The sequence below is a fragment of the Rhipicephalus sanguineus genome, chromosome 10 (genome assembly GCF_013339695.2).
Source record: "Rhipicephalus sanguineus isolate Rsan-2018 chromosome 10, BIME_Rsan_1.4, whole genome shotgun sequence".
NCBI lineage: Eukaryota > Metazoa > Arthropoda > Arachnida > Ixodida > Ixodidae > Rhipicephalus > Rhipicephalus sanguineus.
Window position 1 is genome coordinate 23,956,364 of NC_051185.1, and position 23,367 is coordinate 23,979,730.

The following is a 23,367-nucleotide window of genomic DNA, read 5'->3' on the forward strand; positions in this document are numbered from 1 at the left end:
AAGAGGGCACCAACAGTGCGTGACGAGCTGACTCCGCGTTTCTCAGGGCCTGGGCGAACAAAGGTCGCGAGCGCAGGGGCGAGGCACACGTGGCGCGCATACCTAAAACGGCAGCCAGGCTCACTTTGCATTCCCATGGTCACTCCAGAACAGCCGCGCGACTCGATGCTCGAGTTGACTCCCGTTTTCTCTTCGCTCGCGCATATACACTGTTCGGCCCCCCTCCACCGCACTTTAAAACCAAGGTTGAAGAGGAAGACATAAAAATGCGCGAGCTACCACGAACAGTAAACGAAGTTCCAAGAACAAAGCGAAGACAGAGAGGGAGCCGTTTCGTTTGACGGTCTTTTCTTCTTGAGAAAGACTTGTTTGAAAGCGGGACCGGAGTCAATTTCGATTTCTCCGACCTCCCGCTCCTCTCCAGGGCAACCTCCACAGCCTCGATCTTGTCGCTGATTTCGTGGGGTGGTCGCCGTCTTGATTTTACTTCGAACACATACGCGCGTTCGTCGCGCCGTCGTGAGGACTCTCCGGGCGTGACGAGTGCTGCCCTATACTGAGCACTGTGGGGACAGGGAAGTGCTGCGGAGAAGCCGAGACAGGGAGACATAAAACACACACTCGTGTGGCAGGCAGGCAGGCGGGCACGGCGCCGAAACAACAGAAAGCTGACAGTGCCGTTCTGCAGAAGCAGGATCGAGACTGAACGTTGAAACGAAACAAAGAGAAGAAGAAGAGAAGAATGACGGGGAAGGCAGACACCGCAGGCGAACGGAAAACGAAAGCAGCGAGGTCGGGATTTTGACCCGGTGGTCGGAGATTTCGAACGAGGAAAGTTTGAAGAAGGAAAAGTAGGTTGCACGCATGCACAAAACGATAGAACGGGGGATCGAAGTCCGCGTGTTTGCCGAGTCGGATACTGCATAGGCCCCAGGTCTCACCGCAATTTATTTAATGCCAGCCTCTGAGACGTCGGCGGAACGGTTGTGCGAATGAAACCTTGCAACCCGGACGCAAGGAGGCGGAAAGCAAAAAAACATCCAGGTGACGGAACGGCATTACCACTAATTACCGCGGCTAAAGGTCGCTTCAGTGTCGGCTCCGTGCGATGGCTCCGGCTGGACCATGACTCTCCATCACCACCATGTCTACAATAGCTCTGCTCTACCCACCTATACCCTCTTCCGTCTTCCCTTTTCTTCTTTCTTTTTTCAGCTGCGCTATCTGGAAGGGCTCGGAAACATGTTTACGACGCGAAGTCTTGCCTTCTCACAGCTTCCTCACCGTGCCTGTACGTCTCAGAGTTCTATCCTTCTATAGCTGCATTTTTTCACTCGGATGTGGCGCTGAGTGCCCGGACAGTGTCGGCGGCTTGACACAGCAGTACGAGGCCCGTTTTTTTCGCCTTGAATGTGGTCATAAACGGGTGCCTTGCAATGGCTGAACGGTTATCAACGTGCCCAGGAAAACAGTCCGTTTTACGACTGTACTCACTCTCTTTTTTAGACTTTCCACTCGTGAATATCGTGTTCGCTTATCTTTTAGTTGTTATTACTTTTGTCTTTACATTTGCAGTGAATCTTTCCTTTGTTTTACGGCAGCTTACCTTGGCTGTGTGATTGCTTGGTCCTCAGCCAGGCAGAGCGGTGCATTGGGTCGTGGACTCTTGGTGTAACGACAGTGATTTAAGATCGTAGCTTGCCTGTTGGGTGGAAAAAAGACCGCGCGCAGTGTGTTGAACAAAGAGAGCCACCGCAGGTTTTATATCTCATTCACCACCGTCTTGTATAAAAACGAACTGACGCGCGGCTGTACGGGTAAGTAATGCTGGACGTTTCTCTTACGTCTCACCTAACACCTATATGTGCGCTTCTCACGTTCCCTCAAAAAAACTTTCAGTCACGGGTCCGTGACGCGGGTTCGCGCAAGCGCATGGGTGCTAACCCTCGTGCTTTGTGCGTAGGATGGTTTTTTTGATTCTGTGTAGCTTTGCGGTTTCTTCTTAATACTTATTTTTGTTCGGCATGCCTTATGTTGCGTTTTTTGGCTTTGATAAAGTGTACAGTACCAGTTTGGAAATGAGTTGCCACTATTTCGCGTTTTAAAGATATGCTCACTAACTTGTTTGCTTTTTTCTTTCCTTGTAACCCAACATCACTGTATGCTTCCCTTACCCTGTGCTCTAACCAAAGCCTGTAAGGTATGCTAAATAAATAGCCCCAGTCACACTTTGCTTGTAAAAGTGCCACTACGGAAGATTCCGCACACTACCGAAGATGGTGAGTCACAGTAAGGAAATACCGCTTATTTGCTATTTCAAGCAATAGTAATGCACTTTTTACACTAATAATATTCCTCCTCTCCCTCTTCCTCTTCTCGTTTGCCGTCTTTGATCTCCAAGGTGTAATTGCATCACTTAACGAACATGTGGCACACTAGCAGACATTAGCCATCATTAGCTGGCTACTTCGTAATACGCCCCCGCATTTTCGCAAGCCACCTTGCACGTTCCTCGTCCATGGTAATTCTCGGACAAACGTTTTGCCACAACCTGCCGCCCCCGTACAGAGCACCTGAGAAGAAAGGAAGGAATGAAAACAGGAGAGAGTCGACAGGCACGGATGTCAACCAGTTGGAATAACCGGCATGCTACCCCACACAAGGGAAAGGGATGGGGTAGTTTGAAAGTTTAGAGGTGCAAAGAAATAGATAAAGACTGCATGGGCCAGCAGGTGCGGCTTGCAACATTTGCGCCTGCGAGGAGACGCTTGAACACATTCTATGCCGCTGCCCCCTCATACCGGCTCAACGACGTAGTATGGAAGTCAAGCTCCGTCACCTGGATTCAAGACCACTGACAGAAAAGAAGATCTTGGGACCTTGGCCTACGGTCTCGCATATGCGCAAGTCCACGAAAACCCTCTTGCGCTTCTTGAGACCATCGGACTTCACGAGCGCCTGTGAACTAACAGCGCGAGTTCGTGTTGTGTAGTTTCAAGCTGGTCATCCATCTCTTTCTTACTCTTCTTCTTTCTTCTCTACCCTGTCCTTTCTATTATTCCCCGTTAGCCCCACCCCAAGTGTAGGGTAGCCAACCCGAGCCAAAGCTTGGTTAACCTCCCTGCCTTTCCTCTTCGTATCTCTCTCTCTCTCTCTGCACTTCAATATCACTACCAGGGGTGTAACCAAGGGGGGGGGGGGGTTCGAACCCTCCCGAAAATTTTCAACTTTGCTTGCGTATATGTACACGCGCACATACAAACACACACACGACATACATAAAGATGGTTATATCCCCCCCCCCCCCCCGCCCGAAAAATGTTTCTGGCTATACGCCCTTGATCACTCAATACTCAGACCGACCTGCCTGACGTGTACATGCACGTCGGCGGATTCTTTTGCAATAGCTTGCGTAGTACGTTTCTTCTGCTCTGAAAAAAAAAAAAAGCAAGCGATTCGAATGGCCTTTTCGAGCGGACGTTACGGTACGGCTGTCGATCGCTCCTCACACCCGTGTCAGGGAGGTAAACGCTGATAAGCTCTCACGGAGAGCAGCCCATCGAGCTCTTAAAATGTTTGGGGCGGCGACGGATGACAGTATTATTCCGTTATACACAGCTTAGAAACGCTAGAGGCCCGTGTACTTAGATTTAGGTGCACGTCAAAGAACCCGGGTAGTCGAAATTTCCGGAGCCCTCCACTGCGGCATCCCTCATAATCATATCGCGGTTTGGGACGTTAAACCCAAACAATTAATATTGCTATTACTTTAAATATAACGAACGGTGGCCTAGTCACACGTTCCGTTTGTGGGTAAGACGCTGATAAAAGAATATATATATATATATATATATATATATATATATATATATATATATATATATATATATATTAATATATATATATATATATATTCACACTTACACGTAACCAGTGTTTCCTTGCCCCACTGTAGCTACTTGCAGGAGCTCCTGCTATTTTCAGCCTTAAGGCACGGGTCGTTTCGCGCAAGCATAGCCAGTCCACTACGCTACACTGATGCTTCCCAGTTGGCAACGTATAGGTGATTGTGTGAGGTGAACTGACGGCTGAGGCATCAACAACAGTATAGCTGTTTCCTTGGAACTTGTCCACCTCTGCACCTTTGCTATATTACACATTTAAGAAAAGGCATGGCCACACGTATCCGTTGCAGGTCTTAGCAGCTCTGACGCTCGCAACGGCGAACGCATGGCCACAATGATGAATTGCTTTTAAGCTGTTAACAAGAGCACGAGCGCCAGGCGTTCACGACGTGCTTTCTCGCGCGTGAGTAGCACGACGTTTGCAGCTACAGCAGCGCCTCTTGTGCCTTCTTTTGTACCCGCAAACTCTCGATCATTTTGTCGCAGAGGGAGCAACGAAACTAAACCGCTGGCAAGCCACCCTCAGCCTTCCTCGCTCTAAGTGCGCGAGCAAGGCGGCTACAGGGAACAGGCGCGCGCGACGGGGCTTCCAGCTAGGTCCTGCGACAGGTATGAGGCGTCACGCGGCGCTGTCAGGTAGACACGCAGTTCGGAAATTAATGCTCCTCCGCGCGCGTGCGCGCTCGCACTCGCGTAAAAAACAGCAACAAAAGTACGCCTTAGTAAAACGACGAGAACAGAAGGAGCAGCAGTAGGGGACCAGAGACGGCAACGCGCCCAAAACATGTGCATGGTGAGCTGAGTTTGGGGCGATAGGCTACTGTATAGCGCTTTTGAGATGGTGTTGCGCGCGCGTTAACCTGTAGTCTTCTTTGTTATGGAGCTAAGGAGCCACTGTTGAGCGCTGATGTACTGAAGGGCCGCAGGAGTGCGCCTAACTGGGCTGGCTGTATACACCACTAGGACGGGAACAAACAGAACTAGAGACAATACGGTGAAAGAACGATGGACGAGGTGCTGAACTAACTACCACTGGTTTATTGCGAGGAAATGAAATATATGCGCAAGCTCCGCGCAGACTACAAAAAAACAAAACAAACAAAAAACAAACACAGTATCAGCGAAGAGAAGGGCTGGAAATCATTCATTGCGTCACATGTGTCGGCAAATCAGGCTGTCATGTTTGTAACAACATGACAGCCTGCGCGGCTCTTTCGCAAACTCTGGTGGGCTTTCCAAGTGCCTAATTTATCGAACAACATCAACGAAGAACCCCCGAAGCCCGTTACAATGTACACAAGCTATGATAGCGATCCGCTATCAGCGATAATTGTTCGACTATACGATGACACTTTATCACCTATGTCTGAAATAGCTAATGCATGCCATGTCGTGACCCTTGTATTGGAAGAGCAATAATGTGAAAAAAGAAAACATATCCTGGAACTTCACTGCGCATTTACTCGGAGGTACCTCGTGTAGGCTGTCAGAGCTCCCTTAGCTCTGAATTAAGAGCTTCATGCGTAGCATGTCTCTCAACTTAATATTGCATAATAGTGTACCCTTCGGCTAAGTTCTGCCTCTCTACCCCGTTTCTACATACCTGTCCTTATCGTGTCGTACCAGGCGTATACGTTTCTCTCCTTCTCTCGATGCAGCCTATGGGCTAGACATCTCCGGCTATGGGCTACCTTTCTTTGTAATGAAGCGGGTACTGTCTGTCACTGTCTGGACACTCTGGTGCACTGTCCGTTCTCGGTGTGCGCACTGACACTTTGCCTAGTCGCACTGGTAGAAATGATTCATTAGCAAAATTTCGCTGAAGCAGGAAGAAAACAACAAAGCTTGAATGAAAGCAGACTCGAGCAAAGTCGAGGCAAAGCTCGAGGCAAATGGCAGGCGATTCAACACGACCGCAGAACATTGCCAAATGAAAGCGGTGCGCGAATACCTAATTTGTATCGCAGCCGTCCGCTATACGAACGTCAGAAGTCATTGGCGAAGAATGATGAGAGCGCTAATTTGCAGCGAGCACGACAGCGAAAGAAAACGAGTGCAGTACCACTATACAGTGTTTCGGACGTGCTTGAATGGAACTCACATGTTCGAAGGTTACAGTAAAGTTCACAAACTAGAGAGGGCTCAAACTGTTTTCACAACCCACATTGTTTTCATCAGTCGCGCAACCGGCAAACCTTCCGTGTCAGAGTCCTGTCACCATCGTTTCGTGCCAGTTTCTTCATTTATTTATACCGTTTTCGAGAGATTCAGACACAGTATATCCGGAACTGCAAACTTTTTTTGAACCACTTCCGCGTTTCCAAACACCATGTAGGGAGGCCGCGAACGTGCTCTCCCTGGTATCACGTAATGATGCGGCTATTCCGGCCACGCATATACTGTACAGCAAATGCACCAACTCGCGAGAGTAGGCTTTCCGAGTTCAAATTGAAGCTTGGCACTATACTGAGGCAATTTTTCTTGCCAACAAAGTTCTGCCACGTGAAGGAGAGGCAGACGCGGGGGTAGGAGAGGTTGGACGGTGGTGGGGGCAGATAGAAGAGTCTGGAAAGCACTACAAGTTGGTGGATGGAGAAGGGGAGGGGGAGTAGTGCCAGCCCTGCGGCGTAAAGCATGCGCCAACCAACACGCTTCCACATTCTACGGCGATTACAGGTCGTGCCTCTCGGGAGCTGTCGTGCCGCGCGCGCGCGCTCTGAGAGAAACGAAACGCCTAAAACGCCGCAGGGAACGGCGCGAGCGCGTTGCGACACGTTATATCCCGCCACGCCAAAACTCTTTTGCCCTCCCGTTTTATTTGCCCTACCCACGATATACGCTCTCCTGTACCCCTTTTCTTTTTCCGTCCACTTTTTTGGTACCTATAGGAAGGCGTTCTCGTTTAACGCGGGCGCGCGTCGCATAGCGCACCACAGTTGGCGCATCACGTTCGCGGATCGTTGTCGAGATCCATTCAACGGCAACACTGCAGTGTGCGCAGCTTATAGTCGCGCTCCGCTCGCTCAGTTTGGCGCCAACAATGACGCCGTGATGTTTCTACACGCCTCCAGTTTGCTTCCGCTGTTGCTCCGGAAAAAAAAAAAAAAAAGAAACGAGCGCCAAGCGGACGCTTTCCCGTGCGTCCCCCATTGTGTTACGCGCCGGTTCTCTTACTCGCGTGGCTCCTCGACTTCCTTCTTGTTCTTCGTAAGGTCCCCGCAGAGGCTGCGCGACGAAGGCCGGAAGCTATAGATGCAAAGGCGCTGTTATTCCGGTTCCGTTATTTCTCTTGTTCTTCTCGAACGGCGGCAGCAACAAAGAGTAAAAAGAAAGCGAAACGGAGAAGACACGTGTGCAGTGCGAGAAACTGTATAGCGGTAACATTCAGGCAGCGGGCAGGACCATGAGACCTGCCGCTTGCGTATACCTGATCTTTGGAGAGGCAACGCTATAGCTGAACGGCCAAACAATAGCGCACGCTTTTTGCCGTCTAGAAGCTTTTTATATAAAGGACATTTCCTTTTACAGCCCACGGGAATCACGTTCACCGCCCCTTGCACGCGCGGCATTACGTTGCTCGCCGACGAGACTCTTCTCTTTTACTTCGCCGCACTTCGATTGCCGTTTCATTCTACCGTGACGCACAGCGAGACGTGCCGCACAGTGCGGTATTTGCCGCTTTTGTTCGTCGGAGAACGTGTTCGCCAGTCATTTGATGACGACGAGCCCAAGGGGGGTGATTCGTCTGAGTACGAATGAGGGGGTTCTGGATTACTCCCGCATAGATTGACGAGGTTTTTGTTGTCTTGTAATTATTGCATTTTTTCTTTGTCGTCAGGTTCATAAGGCCCAGTGTAAGATAGGAAGCGAGAAACAATAATCAGTGCTGCACACGTTTTTCTGGCTATTCATGCCTGGCGGGCATTCTGTGTGAGAAGGGCAATGCATGAAATGACGAGAACATCATCGTGTATACGCGAAGATTCAGCCTTCCCAAGCTGCACCATGACAAGGTAATTTCACTCAGAGTTTCAAGGCGCGTTAGTAGGACGCTGGACACGATACATGCAGATGTTAATGACACTGGAGATGCTCTCTCGCACTTTCATCGATTTGGTCTCTTGCTATAATACGGAGCCGTTTTATTTGTCAATTACGCTTATATGCTAGTGACCTGTATAGGCGGGCGTTGGGCAGCGAGAAAAGAGCCTTCGCAGGCAGGGTTTTCCTTGCTGGGTAAGTGAGAGAGTGGAGTACGGTGCGAAGAGCGAGATGGCCGTACGCATCGGAACAATGAGCGGCCGATCGAGATTAATTACTGCCGGCGCAGCACGCGCGCCGGTTTCAGCGCGCGATGGTTCCTGCGCCCGACCGAGCGACCGACAGACAGCGAGTGCCCTCGAGATAAACGTGCGGTTAGAACAGCAAGAATAGCTGGAGACAGGCCACAAGGTGCTCTCAAGGGCCGTGCCGCGCTCGTAAATTATACACGACGTCAAAGCGCTGCTCATCTTTGGCTCGCTCGCTTCTCCGGGCGCCCTCATGCTTCCTCGTTCCATCGGAGCGCACTGAGCACGGGAACACGCGCAGCCTTCCGGAAGCACGGCAAGCAAACAAGCAAAGAATCCGTGCATGTGCAAAGCACGACGCAGAAAGCGCGTGGTTTATTGAATTTCCAAATTGTTCGCAGCGCGCTTGATGGAAAGAAAGATGAGAAAGAGGGACGCACCGGTTACTCGAAGGTGCGTGTGCGCACGCTTCTTGTGCTTTTGCGCGCGAGGCCCGGATCTCTTTGTCATTAAGAATTAATTGAAAATTTGATTAGTCTAATTTTTCAGAAGGCAAGGCCAGCGAGAAAAGCTCTTGCGATTTCAGCGCGCCCTCTTTTTCTCGTGATAACGATGAAATAATCGTAATAAGAGCCAAGAAATTGAGGAAAGGATCAAAACGAGGATGCACCTGCGAAATGTTTTCAGGAGGAGGGGGTATAAATCTGGAAGGCGAAATGCGCGGTCGTATACTCTGACGTTGCTCTATCTCACTCTTTTGATTGACACGATTTCGAAGGTGGTATTGGGTATCAGCGTCAGCGTCGCGACGTTGCGCTAGTTGGTGCAGTGTTAAGCTAGTTGGCGCATTGCATTGAGGAAATATATGCAGCCAGAAGCAGATGAACGCAGGAAACGGTGAAGAAGACAGCAAAGCGAGGTTCGGTATTATTCACCGTTTCTGGTGTTCGTACGTTTTTGGCTGGATATATCCTTCCCCAAATGCTTTCAAGGGCCCCTCTCCAGCCTCTGAAAATACAAAAAAAAAGTGAGCGCGTTATTCTCTCCTGGCGTTCTCGTCTTTCTTGAGTACTTCTTACGCAGGAACCGGCATCACGTGACGTCGTTACGGTACATACTCTTGATTGGTCCATATACGCGAAATATCGGTTGTGAATTGTCTTCTGCACTGCTTTGCCATGCAGCCGCCCACCCGTTCTTCCTTGTCTCGCATGACTATCGTGCGCGATCAACTGATTTCACTGATCAACTGAACAGCGTGTAGCTGACAAGCACGAAGTCCTGATAGGCTCCGCACTTCGCGCTGGCATTGTGCACGTGCTTTTAAGAAAAAATTGGCGAGGAGGAGACATCGCCAGTAGGAAGGGTAATGAATGCAAGAAGGAAACGACTCCCTTGTCTTTGAACTCGGGGTGGTGAGGGGCCCTTTAATAATAATATAATTGTTGGGATTAACGTCCCAAAACGACGACATGATTATGAGGGATGCCGTGGTGGAGGGCTCCGGAAATTGCGACCACCTGGGGTTCTTTAACGCGCACCTAAATCTAAGTACACGGGCCTGAAGCATTTTCGCCTACATCGAAAATGCGGTCGCCGATTCGATCCCGCGACCTCCGGGTCAGCAGTCGAGCACATAACCACTAGACCACCGTGGCGGCTCTTCCCGATGCTTCGAAGGTGGTGTTTGCGGCTGCTCATCAAATGGCAACACAAAACAAAAGTTTAGAAGAATGGCTAATTATAATGGCGCGGAAATGCGCTTGGATGAACGTACATTGATATAGTGTGACGCAACAGTTAACTAGATCTTAACACGGCCGCTCGATGAAAAACACACGGTGCGGCCTGCCGCGTGGAGCGGATACTGCGTCGCGCGCCTAGTGCTCCTGGCTGCCGCCGCGGCGCCACCAGTGGGGGAGCCTCTGGGGAGACCGAAAGCGAGAGCGCCGGAATTATTGCGGCGGATCGCAGCTTGACAGCGCAGCTGCTATGCGCTTGTTAGTTTTTAAAGGGTTACAATAAACTTGCTATAGCGTTAACTATATTGGTAATTGTCCTACCGAATGTGCGCCGGTGATGCTTCAACCTAAATATAGCAAGTGTTTGTTTTATCTGAAGTGGTTGCTCGTGCGAGTTACGATTTTTCGCGTCATGTTTTCTCTCTTTTGTTGCCGTTGCGCTGTTCACATTCGATAATGTATGTTTGTTCTACAGTTATTTTATCAACAGGAAAGGCCCTCATCGACAGGTGCGGTTGTATTTCCGGAATGACTGTTGCTCACACCTTAGAAACAAAAGCATTGTGAACATCAGGGGAGTCATAATTGCTTTATTGCACGTGCGTGAGAAAAGGGTCATTGTGTTATTGGAATCACAGGCGCAGCACCTTCCTGGCCAGAGGTTCTTGCGCCAAGCGTACGAGACGCTCAACAGACATATTAACATTTCCTGCCCAGTTGGCAATAAGCGTTCGTAAGAGCTTTCTGATGAAAACTTTGAAGACTTCCATGGCGTGGTCGTCCGCCCCGCAAGTCCACTTTCAACACTTTCATGGTCAGCTGGTCACCTTTCAGACACCTCGTGAAAAAATATCCGACAGGAATAATATATGATGTTGACAAGCCTCTTATTACAAAACATAGTAATCGGTTTGCCACTTGGGGTACCGCTGTTGAGTGCTCTTCTTCACCACGGCCAACGAAACCAAAAATTTTGTGGACTTGTCGGTCGTATATATGACCCTCTGCTGTATGGCCATCTCGTCAATGATGAGGGAGCAGAACGCTTCTTGCTCTACAGTTAGACCCTTGAATTCGATGCACAGCCACTCCTTTATCAACGAAGTGACGCCGATTCCACCTGTTAAATGGCCTACATATTTCTGGAGCGTTGAGCGACAAGGGAGCTAAAAGATATTTCTGAACCTTGCATGCTCATAACTTTTGTTGAAGCATGCCTTCCAAATTACACATTCCCTTAGAATGACGTCACTGTAGTGGGGCTTCTTCGTCGAGAAACTGCGAACTTGGTTTCTAACGAACTCGGCAGTCTTGTCACCTTGCGCAGCACCATTGAGCACCTTCATAAAACAGGCAATGTCCGTGTTATTTTCATAAAACTGCGCGCGCTCCTCAGCCTCATCCACTTTTTCTTGAAGGGCCTACAGTGCTCCTTTCATACGAGCGATCTTCGCTTGTAAGCAGCGCGTTTTTTTTTTTAGCTTCTTCTGTCAGTTTAACAAGGTCGAATGTAGTTTGACATGATGTATCTGAAAATGATGCCATTTCCACACACGTTTCATTCCCTGGTTCAAAGTTGTTGGGCGTCGTGGTTTCAGTGCTATCACTTGACCAGCCGTTTTGGCTAATGACAAAACGGCTATTTTGAAGCAGCATTGCCCGAGCACTCGGCACGCGACTGCGCATTATCGGCTTCTATTTCGGAGCGTGGCCGCTTCTTCCTCGGAGCAGGCGTGCTCCTCGTGCTCATGTAGTTTGGATAACCGGGGAACACTGACGGCACAGCTGTTGGCAAAAGTATCCTCGACTTCTCGGTCTTCTTGTAGTCCTGCTCCGTAAAATGCAAGGCGCACACCAGGGACCTGTCATTAGGCTGCCATACTGTTCCCTTCCCGCCGGGTCCTTCACGGGAAATGTTTCGCAGCCATGCTGCCCTGCGTTCTGCGTTACTGGGAAACTCGTGGTAGCGTATTTGCGGGTCCTTCGATGCATTCGTGAAACACAACGGCACACAACAGTTACGCGGCATTTTGCCTAACGTATAAAATATCACACATGCGCAAACTGTCATGAGTGACACTCAGTGCGAGCGATTCATTTGGAGAAAAACAACCACTACCTCGACCTACCCGCTGAACGCGCGCTCCTTCCCGCTCGCGCGTCGCGTGGAGCCCTCCCCTACTACTGGCGCCCTCCTAGCGAAATGCGGCGACAACTGTCAACTCCGCTTTCCCGCTCTCGCCCATTGCCTGCGCCGCGACGCGGCAGGCCGCACCGTGTGTTTTTCATTGAGCGGCCGTGATATGGCAATCTGATCTTTTATTAGGGTGACTTGTCATTTCACGTTGCCACATTTCATTGTAGTCTGATTATGAACGCACGACCGCCGTTGTTGTTTGTAGTAATTGAAGGGTTGAGCTGTCCAATTCCCGGCATAGAACAAGGAAACTATGGTGAGAAAGCATTGTGCAATGAGAAAGAAAGAAAGAAAGAAAGAAAGAAAGAAAGAAAGAAAGAAAGAAAGAAAGAAAGAAAGAAAGAAAGAAAGAAAACTAGTAGGTCAGGCACACATACGCCAAGCTTCGCTGGCCCCCACTTTCCCGGTCGGGAAGGGGCCCTGAATTTTTTTGCAGTGTTATGAGGGCTATCGTATATTCATATACATAAGTTGTCAGCCTACTCCCTGCACATTTCCTTTGTGTCCTTGTATGCTTGTGTATGCATATCAAATAACAGTAATAACAAGACACAAACATATACAGGGGAGCACCTCGAATAGCACCTCCCATGTCTTTCAACACATTCAAATGATTATAGCATGTCAGGCGAATAACCAGGCTAAGATCTCCAGCTTTTCATTAAAAAATTTCTCTCTCTTTCTCTCGGTTCACGAATGAATGAGCTGATGAGTTATTCAATCAATGTACACACCAATCAACCAGCTAACTGGCCAACAAACCAAAATTTCAAGCACTCACTCACTCACTCACTCACTCACTCACTCACTCACTCACTCACTCACTCACTCACTCACTCACTCACTCACTCACTCAATCAATCAATCAATCAATCAATCAATCAATCAATCAATCAATCAATCAATCAATCAATCAATCAATCAATCAATCAATCAATCAATCAATCAATCAAAGGCGAGTTCATTTGCGTCAACAGAAGGAGCGAAATATCTATTGTAATTGCAATCGAGCAAACGTTTCAAAAAAAGATCACGTTTGTAGCTGCATTTAACAGCTAGAATGAGTGAACAACAAAGCAATCCAAAAACCCAATCGCTTACAGTAATTAATGGCTGCTGATAGGCTTAGCTGAACAGTGAAGCTGCTTTTGTCAACGCCACATTTAATTCATCTATGAAGCTACTATTTTTCCTCAATCGCAGCACTATGAGTTATAAAGTGGCAAGTGAGATGCAAATCAACGACGCCTAGGGAAAATTAGGCGAAACCACTATATTATAGCGCATCGAAGCCCGCAGCTTCGGTTGTTGAAAGAACGTGGTAGATTAGGAGCAAGACATCACCCTATCTACAAACAGGACAAACGAGTGAATAGTAGCGCAAACATAATAATAATTATTATTGTTGTTGGGGTTTTACATCCCAAAACCACGATATGATTATGAGGTACACCGTAGTGAAGGGCTCCGGGCGTTTCGACCCTCTGGTGTTCTTTAACGGGCACCTAAATACAATCACATTGCCCCCTAGGGTTTCGCCTCCATTGAAATGCGGCCGCCGCAGCCGGGATTCAATCCCGCGACCTTCAGGTCAGCAGTCGGACACCATGTATGCATCTCTAAGCAAACATCGCAGCAGATGGCGCTGGAGGAAGAGTGTGCTGTCTACGTTTGCGCATCATGTAGGAAATCTCGTTATTCCTCGCCTACATTAGCACTACCACATCCAGGGAAAAACGCTCACGCGATGTTATTTAAAAAGAACAATTGGCCGCGTATCTAAGTGCTTCGCTTCAAATACCGTCGAAAGACCATAGTCTTCTGCCGGCCGTACTACATCAGTCCTGGTCTCATCCGCGGCCACCCGTGATGCTGTTCCCAGGGACACTGCCAGGTGGCAGCACCGTATCGTTGGCAGAGGGCTTTTTCGTGCATAGCGTCGCATTTTCAGCGCAGCCTAAGAAACACTAGGATCTTTAGAATTACGTATCTATGTATATTCTAGTAAAGGAACACACCACCTAATACTTACGTATTGATGTCGCGCCTCAGATATGCGTAATATTTTCGTTTTGATCGACAATGTTCACAGCTATGAACGCAGCTACCAGTTCAAGATGGCTGCGCGTTCAGCAAGTGCTTAAACTTTTACCGGGTGGCTGAATCGTGTGACACACAGGCAGACAGACAGAGGGACAGACAGACAGCCCAAAATTTCTGCGTTGAAGTATCCTAAGAAAGACTGTCGTCTTTAAAATTGCAAGGTTGTACGTTTGGCAACTACGCAAGGCTTATTTTCTTTTCCTTTTTTTCTCTCTCTTTTTGACGCTACAGTGACGGCTGCCGGTGCAAACGCGTGCGATGAGAGTAACCCGTACTGCCCCTTCATTTTACCAGTGAAATCCTGTGATCACAGTAGGCATTGCAAACGGAGCGGAATTTACGGCTCGCTAAATTTTCATACCGCAGACCTGCGACGGACGTCGCTGGGGAAACAAACGCGAAAGCCGCGACGAATGGCGTCAGATAACCCGACTGTGCCGACGCGTCACATATACAGCTTGTAAGCGAGGCGAAATCCATTGCAGAGGGCGCTGCGTTATGTTCACTCGTGCGAACATCAGAATTCATTTGCGCGTCCTTCGCGCAAAAGTTTTCGGCGCCCGCACGCACTGGCATTACCCGTGCACTTATAACGCGACGCGCTATGAAAAATAGAGTCACAGAGTTGCGCGAGGTGCTTGCGGCGTGTAACGTACGGCAGTTTGCGAAAGTTGTTTCGCGAGTCGCTGCAAAAGTGAAGTAATGTCGCGCGTGTTTTACGGCGACAGCTGGTGGGCAGTTGGATGGTGACTCGACGAAATGCATCTCAAAGCGCGGCTGTCGACGTCGGTCGTAACACGGCAAACGCGTGTGCGAAAGCACCGGCATTGCGCAAGTGCCCAGTGGAGAACTGCTGCACGAAGCTAAAGATATCCCCGTCATCTTCGTCATCATCATTTGTTCAGAAAACTACAATCACCCTGCAGTACTTCCAAACACCTGAAGCATCTAACAACGCTAAGTTAAGGTCCATTCAATTTGTTACTACCACTACTACTGCTACTGTAAAGTGGAGAATTAGAAACAGAGTATATACACTACGTGCGCCAGTATATAGAGGTTATTCGCGCGGCAACTTTTGGCCGCCATTTGACATCGTCAGGCCTTGTTGCCACCCCGGTGGACATCCAATTTCGTGGCGTTTGAAGTGAAACGAGAAACTAGGTCTCACTACACTAGCTAGGCGTAGCCAGCTAGCTAGCAAGAAACCAGCTAGGTCACACTACACTTGCAAAAGCGTCGCCATGTCTAATTCCTGAAATTTCTTTACATTCTAATCAATTGTCCCCGCTTCGATACTTTAGACAATTACTTTGTTTTCCAGACCTTTATCTACGAGGACCGACCACGCCCTTGACATTGCAACCTTTTTGCACCGGCGGTTGTAGACTAACGACGTTATCATGACTGCGAAATGTGTGACTTTGTGCGTGCGTTCTCTCTCTCTCTCTCTATCTTTATAACCTCCCCCATCCCTTCCCCCAGTGTAGGGTAGTAGCATACCGGCCCACTAGACTAGTTAACATCCCTGCCTTTCCTTTCTCTCCTGTTCCCTGCTTCATTCTTTCACCCGCACTGACATGTTTAAGTATAGCTTTTTTTCCTTCAACAATCGAAGCTTGGAATTCGTTGCCCCCAAGTGCCCGTTCCTTACCACTTCAAGAATTTCTGGAAGCCTATTCATGAATGTCCTGTTTTTTCCACTCCTGAAATAGCATCATTCAGGGCTGCAGTATGTAAAAAACATATAGCACAGAAGCCAAAATAATAAGCTAGGACACTAACATTATATATATATATATATATATATATATATATATATATATATATATATATATATATATATATATATATATATATATATAAAGAAGACACGTCGAAAAACAGAATGGTTTTTTTACGTTTCGGCCGTGGAACCGGCCTTTGTCAGGTTATTCTGACGAAGGCCGGTACCACGGCCGAAACGTAAAGAAACCATTCTGCTTTTCGCTATGTGTCTTCTTTTTTATTCATAATATTTACCGGCGTCCAAGAAGTTATTCTCTGCATATATATATATATATATATATATATATATATATATATATATATATATATATATATATATATATATATATATATATATATATATATATATATATATATATATATATATATATATATATAATGAAAAGTCAAGCCAAGAAACTTCAATGTACTGGCTAACCATTGAACAACACTCAAGTCGCTTACCTTATGTTCCACATTTGCTATCCTTTTTTTTTTCTTTTCGCTATATTAAACCGGTCACCCGCATGGCATGATAAAAGTAAGAAAGCTTTAGTTTCAGCACGCACACATCAAGAAAACCACTCGGGTTTATTGTCCATTATGATCGGAATATTGGTCAGTGGTAAAAAAAGTGGTACTGGTCAGCGCTTGTCCCATTTTGTCTTCCTCATCCCTGTCTGCTAGCGCTATAGTAGGTTTTGATGTAAAAATATAACAGGAGAGAAATATGAAACTCTTCGAGCTGCGTCAGAGGGGAACATCTCTATCTAGTCGGGTGGTTTGGTTAAACGCTCGATATTAACAAATTATTAGGGGGCAGAAGCAATCCCGGGCCTCCTTGCCCTCCTTTGGATGGGGAGGGGGGTGGGGGTATGTGGCCGGAATTGTTAAAACGTCAACACTTTGCTTACAAAGCGCAGAAGCAAGAATTGCACAAAAAATATCGCTACAAAAGAAGAAATAAACGAGGTTTGCGTCCCGAAACTTTGCGCGTTTAATTAAATCACCCTTTTGAGCCAATGCGTGCACTGAACGTTGGTTTACGAGATCAGAGCAATTCAATTTCGCGCGTTAATCGGACCGAAGTTTTTAATTACGGAGGATCGTAGTGCGTGTCGAGGGTCTGAAACAACGTAAAGAAAGCGCGGTGGCGCGAGCATTCTCTGTTGCGGGAAAAATGGCATCACAGGTAAATTGTTTGATTATTGCATAAAAATCGCTTATGAATGCTGATTGTTTCCTTGCGCGCCTGGGATACTCGACCCGCTTAAGATAGCCGACAAGTGCATACCCAGTGATTTTTTTTTATTGAAATAAAACAAAAATTAGCGCGGCTTGCACTAGTGGCGCGAGGCTGGAACCAACAGCGAAGCTGGACGGTCTTGCTTGTTTCTCTTTAATTTTCTCTTTTTTTCCTTCCTCTCTTTATTTCTCTTTCTCTCTGTTTTTTCAGTCTCTGTTTCGTTCGATTTGTTTCTTTCACTCTCTATTTCAGGAGTACAGTAAACCGGGCTGTCGATCTTTCTATCTTTATTTCTCTTTCTTCCATTTTTTTCTCTATCTCTATTTCTCACTTCCTCTTTCTTTCTATCTCTATTTCTTTCTGTCTCTGTTTCTTGCTCTCTTTCTATCTCTTCCTCTTTGTATATTTCTTTCTATGTCTTTGTATCTTTTTTCTCTCTTTCTTCTCTTTATTTCTCTCTCTTTGTCTTTCTATCTCTTTCTCTCTCTCTCTCTCTGTACTCGTTCTCTCGTCAATCCGAGTTATTGCATCCCACGCCGGACAGATCGGCGCAGCAGGAGAGAGCGCACTGGGCGCATGTGTTCGGGGAGCGAAGCAGAAGAGAACGAAGAGAGCGCGCGCAGCTAATAATGATGGTAGTTTCTTGTCGAGGAGTACCGGGGGTCAGCAAAGCTCAAACTGTTCCGCTGTTAAAATGAATGAAGCTGTTGTCGCCATTCCTTGGCGAAGCTTACCCTTTTCTTTGTTAGAACAAAAAATTATGAAAGAAAAATTATGTATGCACATATACAGTCCTGCATTTGGCGAGTTCAAAAGTTCTCGTTCTGACACAGCACATGTACAAGCACGATGCACACTTTCGATGTATTTTGCCCAATACTCACCACAAATATTAGTTTTTTAAAAAAACGGTGAAGCATTTTCGTTGCTTTGGGATTTATCCGTGATAACCATTGGCCTAGTGTATTCGCTAATCAGAAAGTTCACTCTGAGTCCAGCAAGTGAAGCTCCTGTTCGACGCCCTGTCCATGTTTTTCTGCGTTCACGTTGTGATGCTCAAGCCCCTTGGTTTCTTCTCCCTAAAATATCGAGTGCCTTTTTTTTTTCTTTCTAATTCGTTGTTCCTCTTCTCCTCTTCTTCTACACAGAACACAGCCTTGCACCTAGCCGCCATGCACAACAAGGCAAACACGGCGTCCCTTCTGCTCAGCCTCAGCTGCAAAATCTCGCACAACGAGCAGGACTTCACGCCCATAGACTACGCGCTTCACTACAAGCACAGCGAGGTTGCCATGGTGATGGTCACGCATCCGTCCAGGTATGCTTTTTTTATTTATGGTAAACAGGATTCTACATCATTTTCTGTCTCATTCTTTCTCATGGGACTCAGAACGTTGTGTCGACTGGGCTATAGAGTCGTTGCTTGATACAGTCTCTCAGAAAGAATTATAGAAAGAGGGACACGACGAGCACTACAGAGTGCCATAGAGTGAGAGTGCTCCAGAGCGTAGCTGAATGCTTCAGTGCAATATATGTACAGACGCTATAAGGCAGTAAAGTCGACGCCTCGAACATCACAAAAAAATATGCCTATCAAGAAAATGACCGCCTCTGGAATCTGCCGCTCCAACAAGATAACTGTCTGCGTTGCATTGAACCAGAAGTGAGAGCGAAAATTTCCCCAACACTTCCTCGCCAACTTGAGACACTGTACCATCGTCTTCGACTGAACGTGGCATACACGAACAGTTATTTGTACCTCATAGGGCGCACCACTAGCCCCTGCTGTGATAACTGTGGCAGCATAGAGACAGTAGAGCACATATTACTGGACTGCTCCGCGTACCGCGATGACAGAGCATTGTTTGAGAGACAAATGGACATGATTTGTCACGATCAATTAACGTTGCCCAACATATTAGGCCCAGTGCCCGGCCCTTCTAAACAGCGACGGGTTTTACAGTCCCTGTTTAATTACTTCTCAAACATTGGCCTAGTAGGAAAGCTTTAATGATTGCATGATTATTTCATACACCAAAGGCTTCACTTACCTGACACACTCGTTGTAAATATTTCTATCAGGTTCACATGCGCATTTCACCTTTTTTTATATTCTTTCTTTTTATTATTATTCCCATCCCTCTCTTCTTTAGTCTGTCAATCCCCTTCCCCATCCCTACACAGAGTAGCATGCCAGCGGTTATGTACTGACGCTGGCAAAAATCTCTGTTTTTCCAATAAAGAGTGTTAACCTCTAAAGTTAACCTCTAAATCTCTCTAAAGTGTTAACCTGTAGTTTGCTGAACTGAACAGAATAAAAAACTCACAGGGTCCCCTATGCATTCACCTTCATTCTTCATTCGATGTATTTAGAGTTACTGTATATGCTACCTTTAGGTAGCAGAGTTGCGCATCTGTCTTCCAACGCCGCTAGCAACCATGCATTGCGGAGAAGCTGCCGCTTGGGCCACTTTTTTTATTTCTCGACACCGCCGCTGCAGCGAACTGAATTAACACTAGCCATCGACAGCCAATGTTTATCGCCGGTCTTCGACACGCCAGACAGGTTAATCGGCGACACAGTAGGCATGTCGCCTGCAAAAACGAAGTGCGACTTTACCGCATAGCTGTGGTTGCTAGCCGGACCTATGCGCTACTCTGCTACCTAAAGGTAGCATATACAGTGACTCTAGATGTATTGATCTTTCCCCGCCCCCTTCCGGGACATTTCTGCACCTAACGTGGTTTTCCGCGGCCTCTAGGATCAGAGGCGTTGCAAGGTTTCTGCACCTCACCTGGTTTCGCACTGCCTCCGTGATGGGCCCACCTTTGACAACGCGACGATGTCATGTGATTACGTCATCATGTAAAGTCACCTTATTTGACGTCACAGTGGCGTCATGGTGATGTCATAATGACGTCACAAATTTCGGTGATATGTAAAAAGCGAAAGATTAGTGCGTGCATTTGAGGAGAGACCTGAGCGTCGACGGAAGACATCGCAGCTGAAGGCGATGAAGGCACTTCTGAGGTTTTTAAGAGAAACGAACTTGGACAAGCGGCTGTGACCGTAATGTCGCGTACCACGCAAGAGTGGTGGCCTATGACTGACTGTGTTTGTGCTGCGTTATGTACTGTCTTTCTCTCTCTCTCTCTCTTTCCTCTCCATCTTTAAATTTCCCTCACCCTGTTCTCATGTGCAGGGTAGCAAACCGGCTTTCCTAAACTGCTTAACCTCCCTACCTTTCCTTATGTACTATTTCTTCTTCCTTAGTGATATGTGGCGTCGTGATGACAATGATTTTTTTTCGCATCACTAGGGCTGACGCCGCCAACGGTGAATGTTCGTGCTTTATGAAGCATCGAAGGCTTTCATCCAAGGCCTTAATAACTGATTGTGCGTTATCGGGTCATAAGATGTTTGGGACAAGAGTAGTGTACTAGTCTCCAAGCACCTTTCCACTTAATATCTACCGCCATGTTCATCTTTCCTCTCTTTTTATACAGGAGCGAAGAAGTAATGAGCTGTCGAACAAAGCGGTACACATGCCTAGTGGAAGGACTTACGGCAGTCATGCCGGAAGTCATGATGGTGAGCAAATTTTTAAAGGTTCTAAAAAGCCTGCAACTTTTGTATAACGAGTCTTTCAACGCATTATTTCACAACTGGTGACCAACAAGCTGTGCCTGGAGGATACCCAATGCTTTCAAATGGGAAGGTTACGGGACTTTTGTCAATCTCTAAAGACAACTTCGCGATAGTTCAAATATTTCTTCTATTCGGGAGAAAAACACGTTTAATTTTGTACAGCTGTTGAATAGACAAAAATATTATCCCAGGAATAACCACTGAAAACGACGAGAACATTCTATTCATGTTAGTTCACAACGTTTAATTGGGTGAATTTTATTTGCTCGTCGAAATCCCCAGACTATCACCTTAGAATTTAACGACTCTTCAATTACTGTGACTGTTTCAACATGACTCATATTCTGCGATTTCTGGACCAGCAGGTGTTACTTAAAATTACATGAAGTTAAAAATTGTAATCCACGCGTTCGCAGCGAAATGCAACAAGAAAATTCATACAAGTATATCAGAACGAAAGCGTTTTCGATGATAAAACATTTCTCCTCGTCGGGGATGTGAACAAGGGATCAACGCCTATCAGGCAAGGTCGCTCTAAGATCTGAGCTGACCAGGCGGCGTTGGCCTCAGGTTCAAGTCACAGAGGGGATTAACTTTTCTTTAACCAGGAAGCTTTACTTCTGATAAATTCGTATTGATTTCCTCGTAGCAATGAGGTATGAACTTATGGGTATTTTTTTTTCCTTTCATCAACGTTGCTACACCTCGTGGACTTCCGTAGAACACATTTTCTACGACCACAGATTTCCGTTATAGACTTTGACCAGGGAGATAGTTAAAGTAGCACTCTGAATGGGGTCTTTGGTCTATAAGGAACTTCCAGAATTTATTTCCCTAATGTTAGTGTAGCCTTGAGAGTGCTGAACTAACACGACTTTTTGAACATTGCAGGCTGTTTTGGACCGCGGGATAACGAAATCCAAATACAGTCACGATTCCACTTCCTATTATGCAAGTGCAATTTCCTTATTTTCACACCGTTACCTTTATCCTGTTGTTTGCAGGAAGTGTCGCGATATAAGATGGCCTGTTCTTCCAGGTAAAGCATAGCTTTCAAGCCCTTCAGAATACGGAGGGAGTTGGAGATATCGTACCTGAAACTGATCAACCACTACCTGTGATGAACGTGAGTAGACGCGTGGCTTGTCATCGAACGTTTTATCTAATAATCTATTTTCTCCTCACTTTTCTTTAAAAACAGATTATGGTTAGATACGGGCGTGAAGAACTCCTCTCTCACCCTCTCTGTGTCAAGTACTTAGAGACAAAATGGTGAGTATCCGTCATAATCATCACTACAATTTAAAGGACCCCTGACAGAGAAAGTTTTGTCTGCGTCTTTTATACTGTAATTTGTAGCTTTGTGTCTGGTAATCTCGAAATTGAATCGTAAATGCTGGAACGCATCGTATCATTATTGCTAGCGTCGTTAATTGAGAACAGTTTTTCGTCAGTTCGAAACGCCCGCCTAAATACCATAAGAAACTAGCGCCCCACAGCGGGGGCGCGCCTAAGATCACGTGCACGCAAGCTTTGGTGTCGTTGAAATCGCAGTTTTAAAATCGGGGCCCCGCGCGCGGTAAAAAATTAAACGATGCGGGTGCTTCGGTATTGTTAAGTACGTGTCCCCCATCCCTCTCCCCCTTACCCAGAAGAAAAAAAAAGGATTCCTGGTCGAAGGAGCCAGAACTATGTTGAGAGCTGCCCGACGACAGAGCGAGATGGGTGACGAACAATATACCTCGCCGGGTGCCAGTCGGGGTATTGTGCGCGTCCCGCAGGTATTCTCTGACGTCGACAACACTCGTTTTACACGTGAAACGTCACACGGGGCCTCTGTCTCCGTCATACTAGTGGCGATGTCGCGAGGTGCTGAGAACTCAGATGAGCATTCACGCTTGCAATAAAACAAAGTTAAAATATTGTAAAGGCAACGTTCATCATTCATAATCGGTCAGAAGTGTCCACGCATGCAGAACTATCAAACAACACAAGCGTCTCGGGTTTCCAAATTTGGTGTCAAGGGTCCTTTAAGAATAGGAAATTCTAGCCGGCTCCTTCAGCTCCAATCCTTGCTAATAATATATGTAATACCGAGTCCTCATCCAAATACATACCAATTGCTTAACCAGTTTCCAGGTTCATTACAAACAGTCTATGGCTGGGCAAATGTGTTAACATTGTGTTTCGTCGCATTGCCGAATCGGACCTCAGAGGCCGTGTAGAAAGAAGAGCGTGAAAAGAAGAGCGTAGAAGAAGAAGAGCGTAGAAGAAGAGCGTAGAAGAAGAGCGCAGAGCGTAGAAGAAGAGCGTAGAAGAGCGTGAAAAGAAGAGCGTGAAAAGAAGAGCGTAGAAAGAAGAGCGTGTAGAAAGAAGAGCTGAACCAGAACCGTTGAGACTTGTTCCGCCAGGCGCCGCAGCAATCCCAGTTGCTTACAGGAAAACTGTCTGCTCTTTCAAAGAACTGCT

At 47.0% G+C, this 23,367-nt stretch overlaps 1 protein-coding gene across 1 annotated transcript in view; it reads left to right on the plus strand.

Annotated features, from left to right (window-relative positions):
* Positions 1-23,367, plus strand: part of LOC119372414 (transient receptor potential cation channel subfamily A member 1) — a 41,822-nt gene that overhangs the window by 5,918 nt on the left and 12,537 nt on the right. Inside the window, exons 2-6 of the mRNA XM_037642890.2 lie at positions 18,398-18,567; positions 20,757-20,841; positions 21,790-21,849; positions 21,938-22,024; positions 22,100-22,170. Of these exons, the coding sequence (XP_037498818.1) occupies positions 18,398-18,567; positions 20,757-20,841; positions 21,790-21,849; positions 21,938-22,024; positions 22,100-22,170 (473 nt within the window). The remainder of the gene's footprint in view (positions 1-18,397; positions 18,568-20,756; positions 20,842-21,789; positions 21,850-21,937; positions 22,025-22,099; positions 22,171-23,367) is intronic.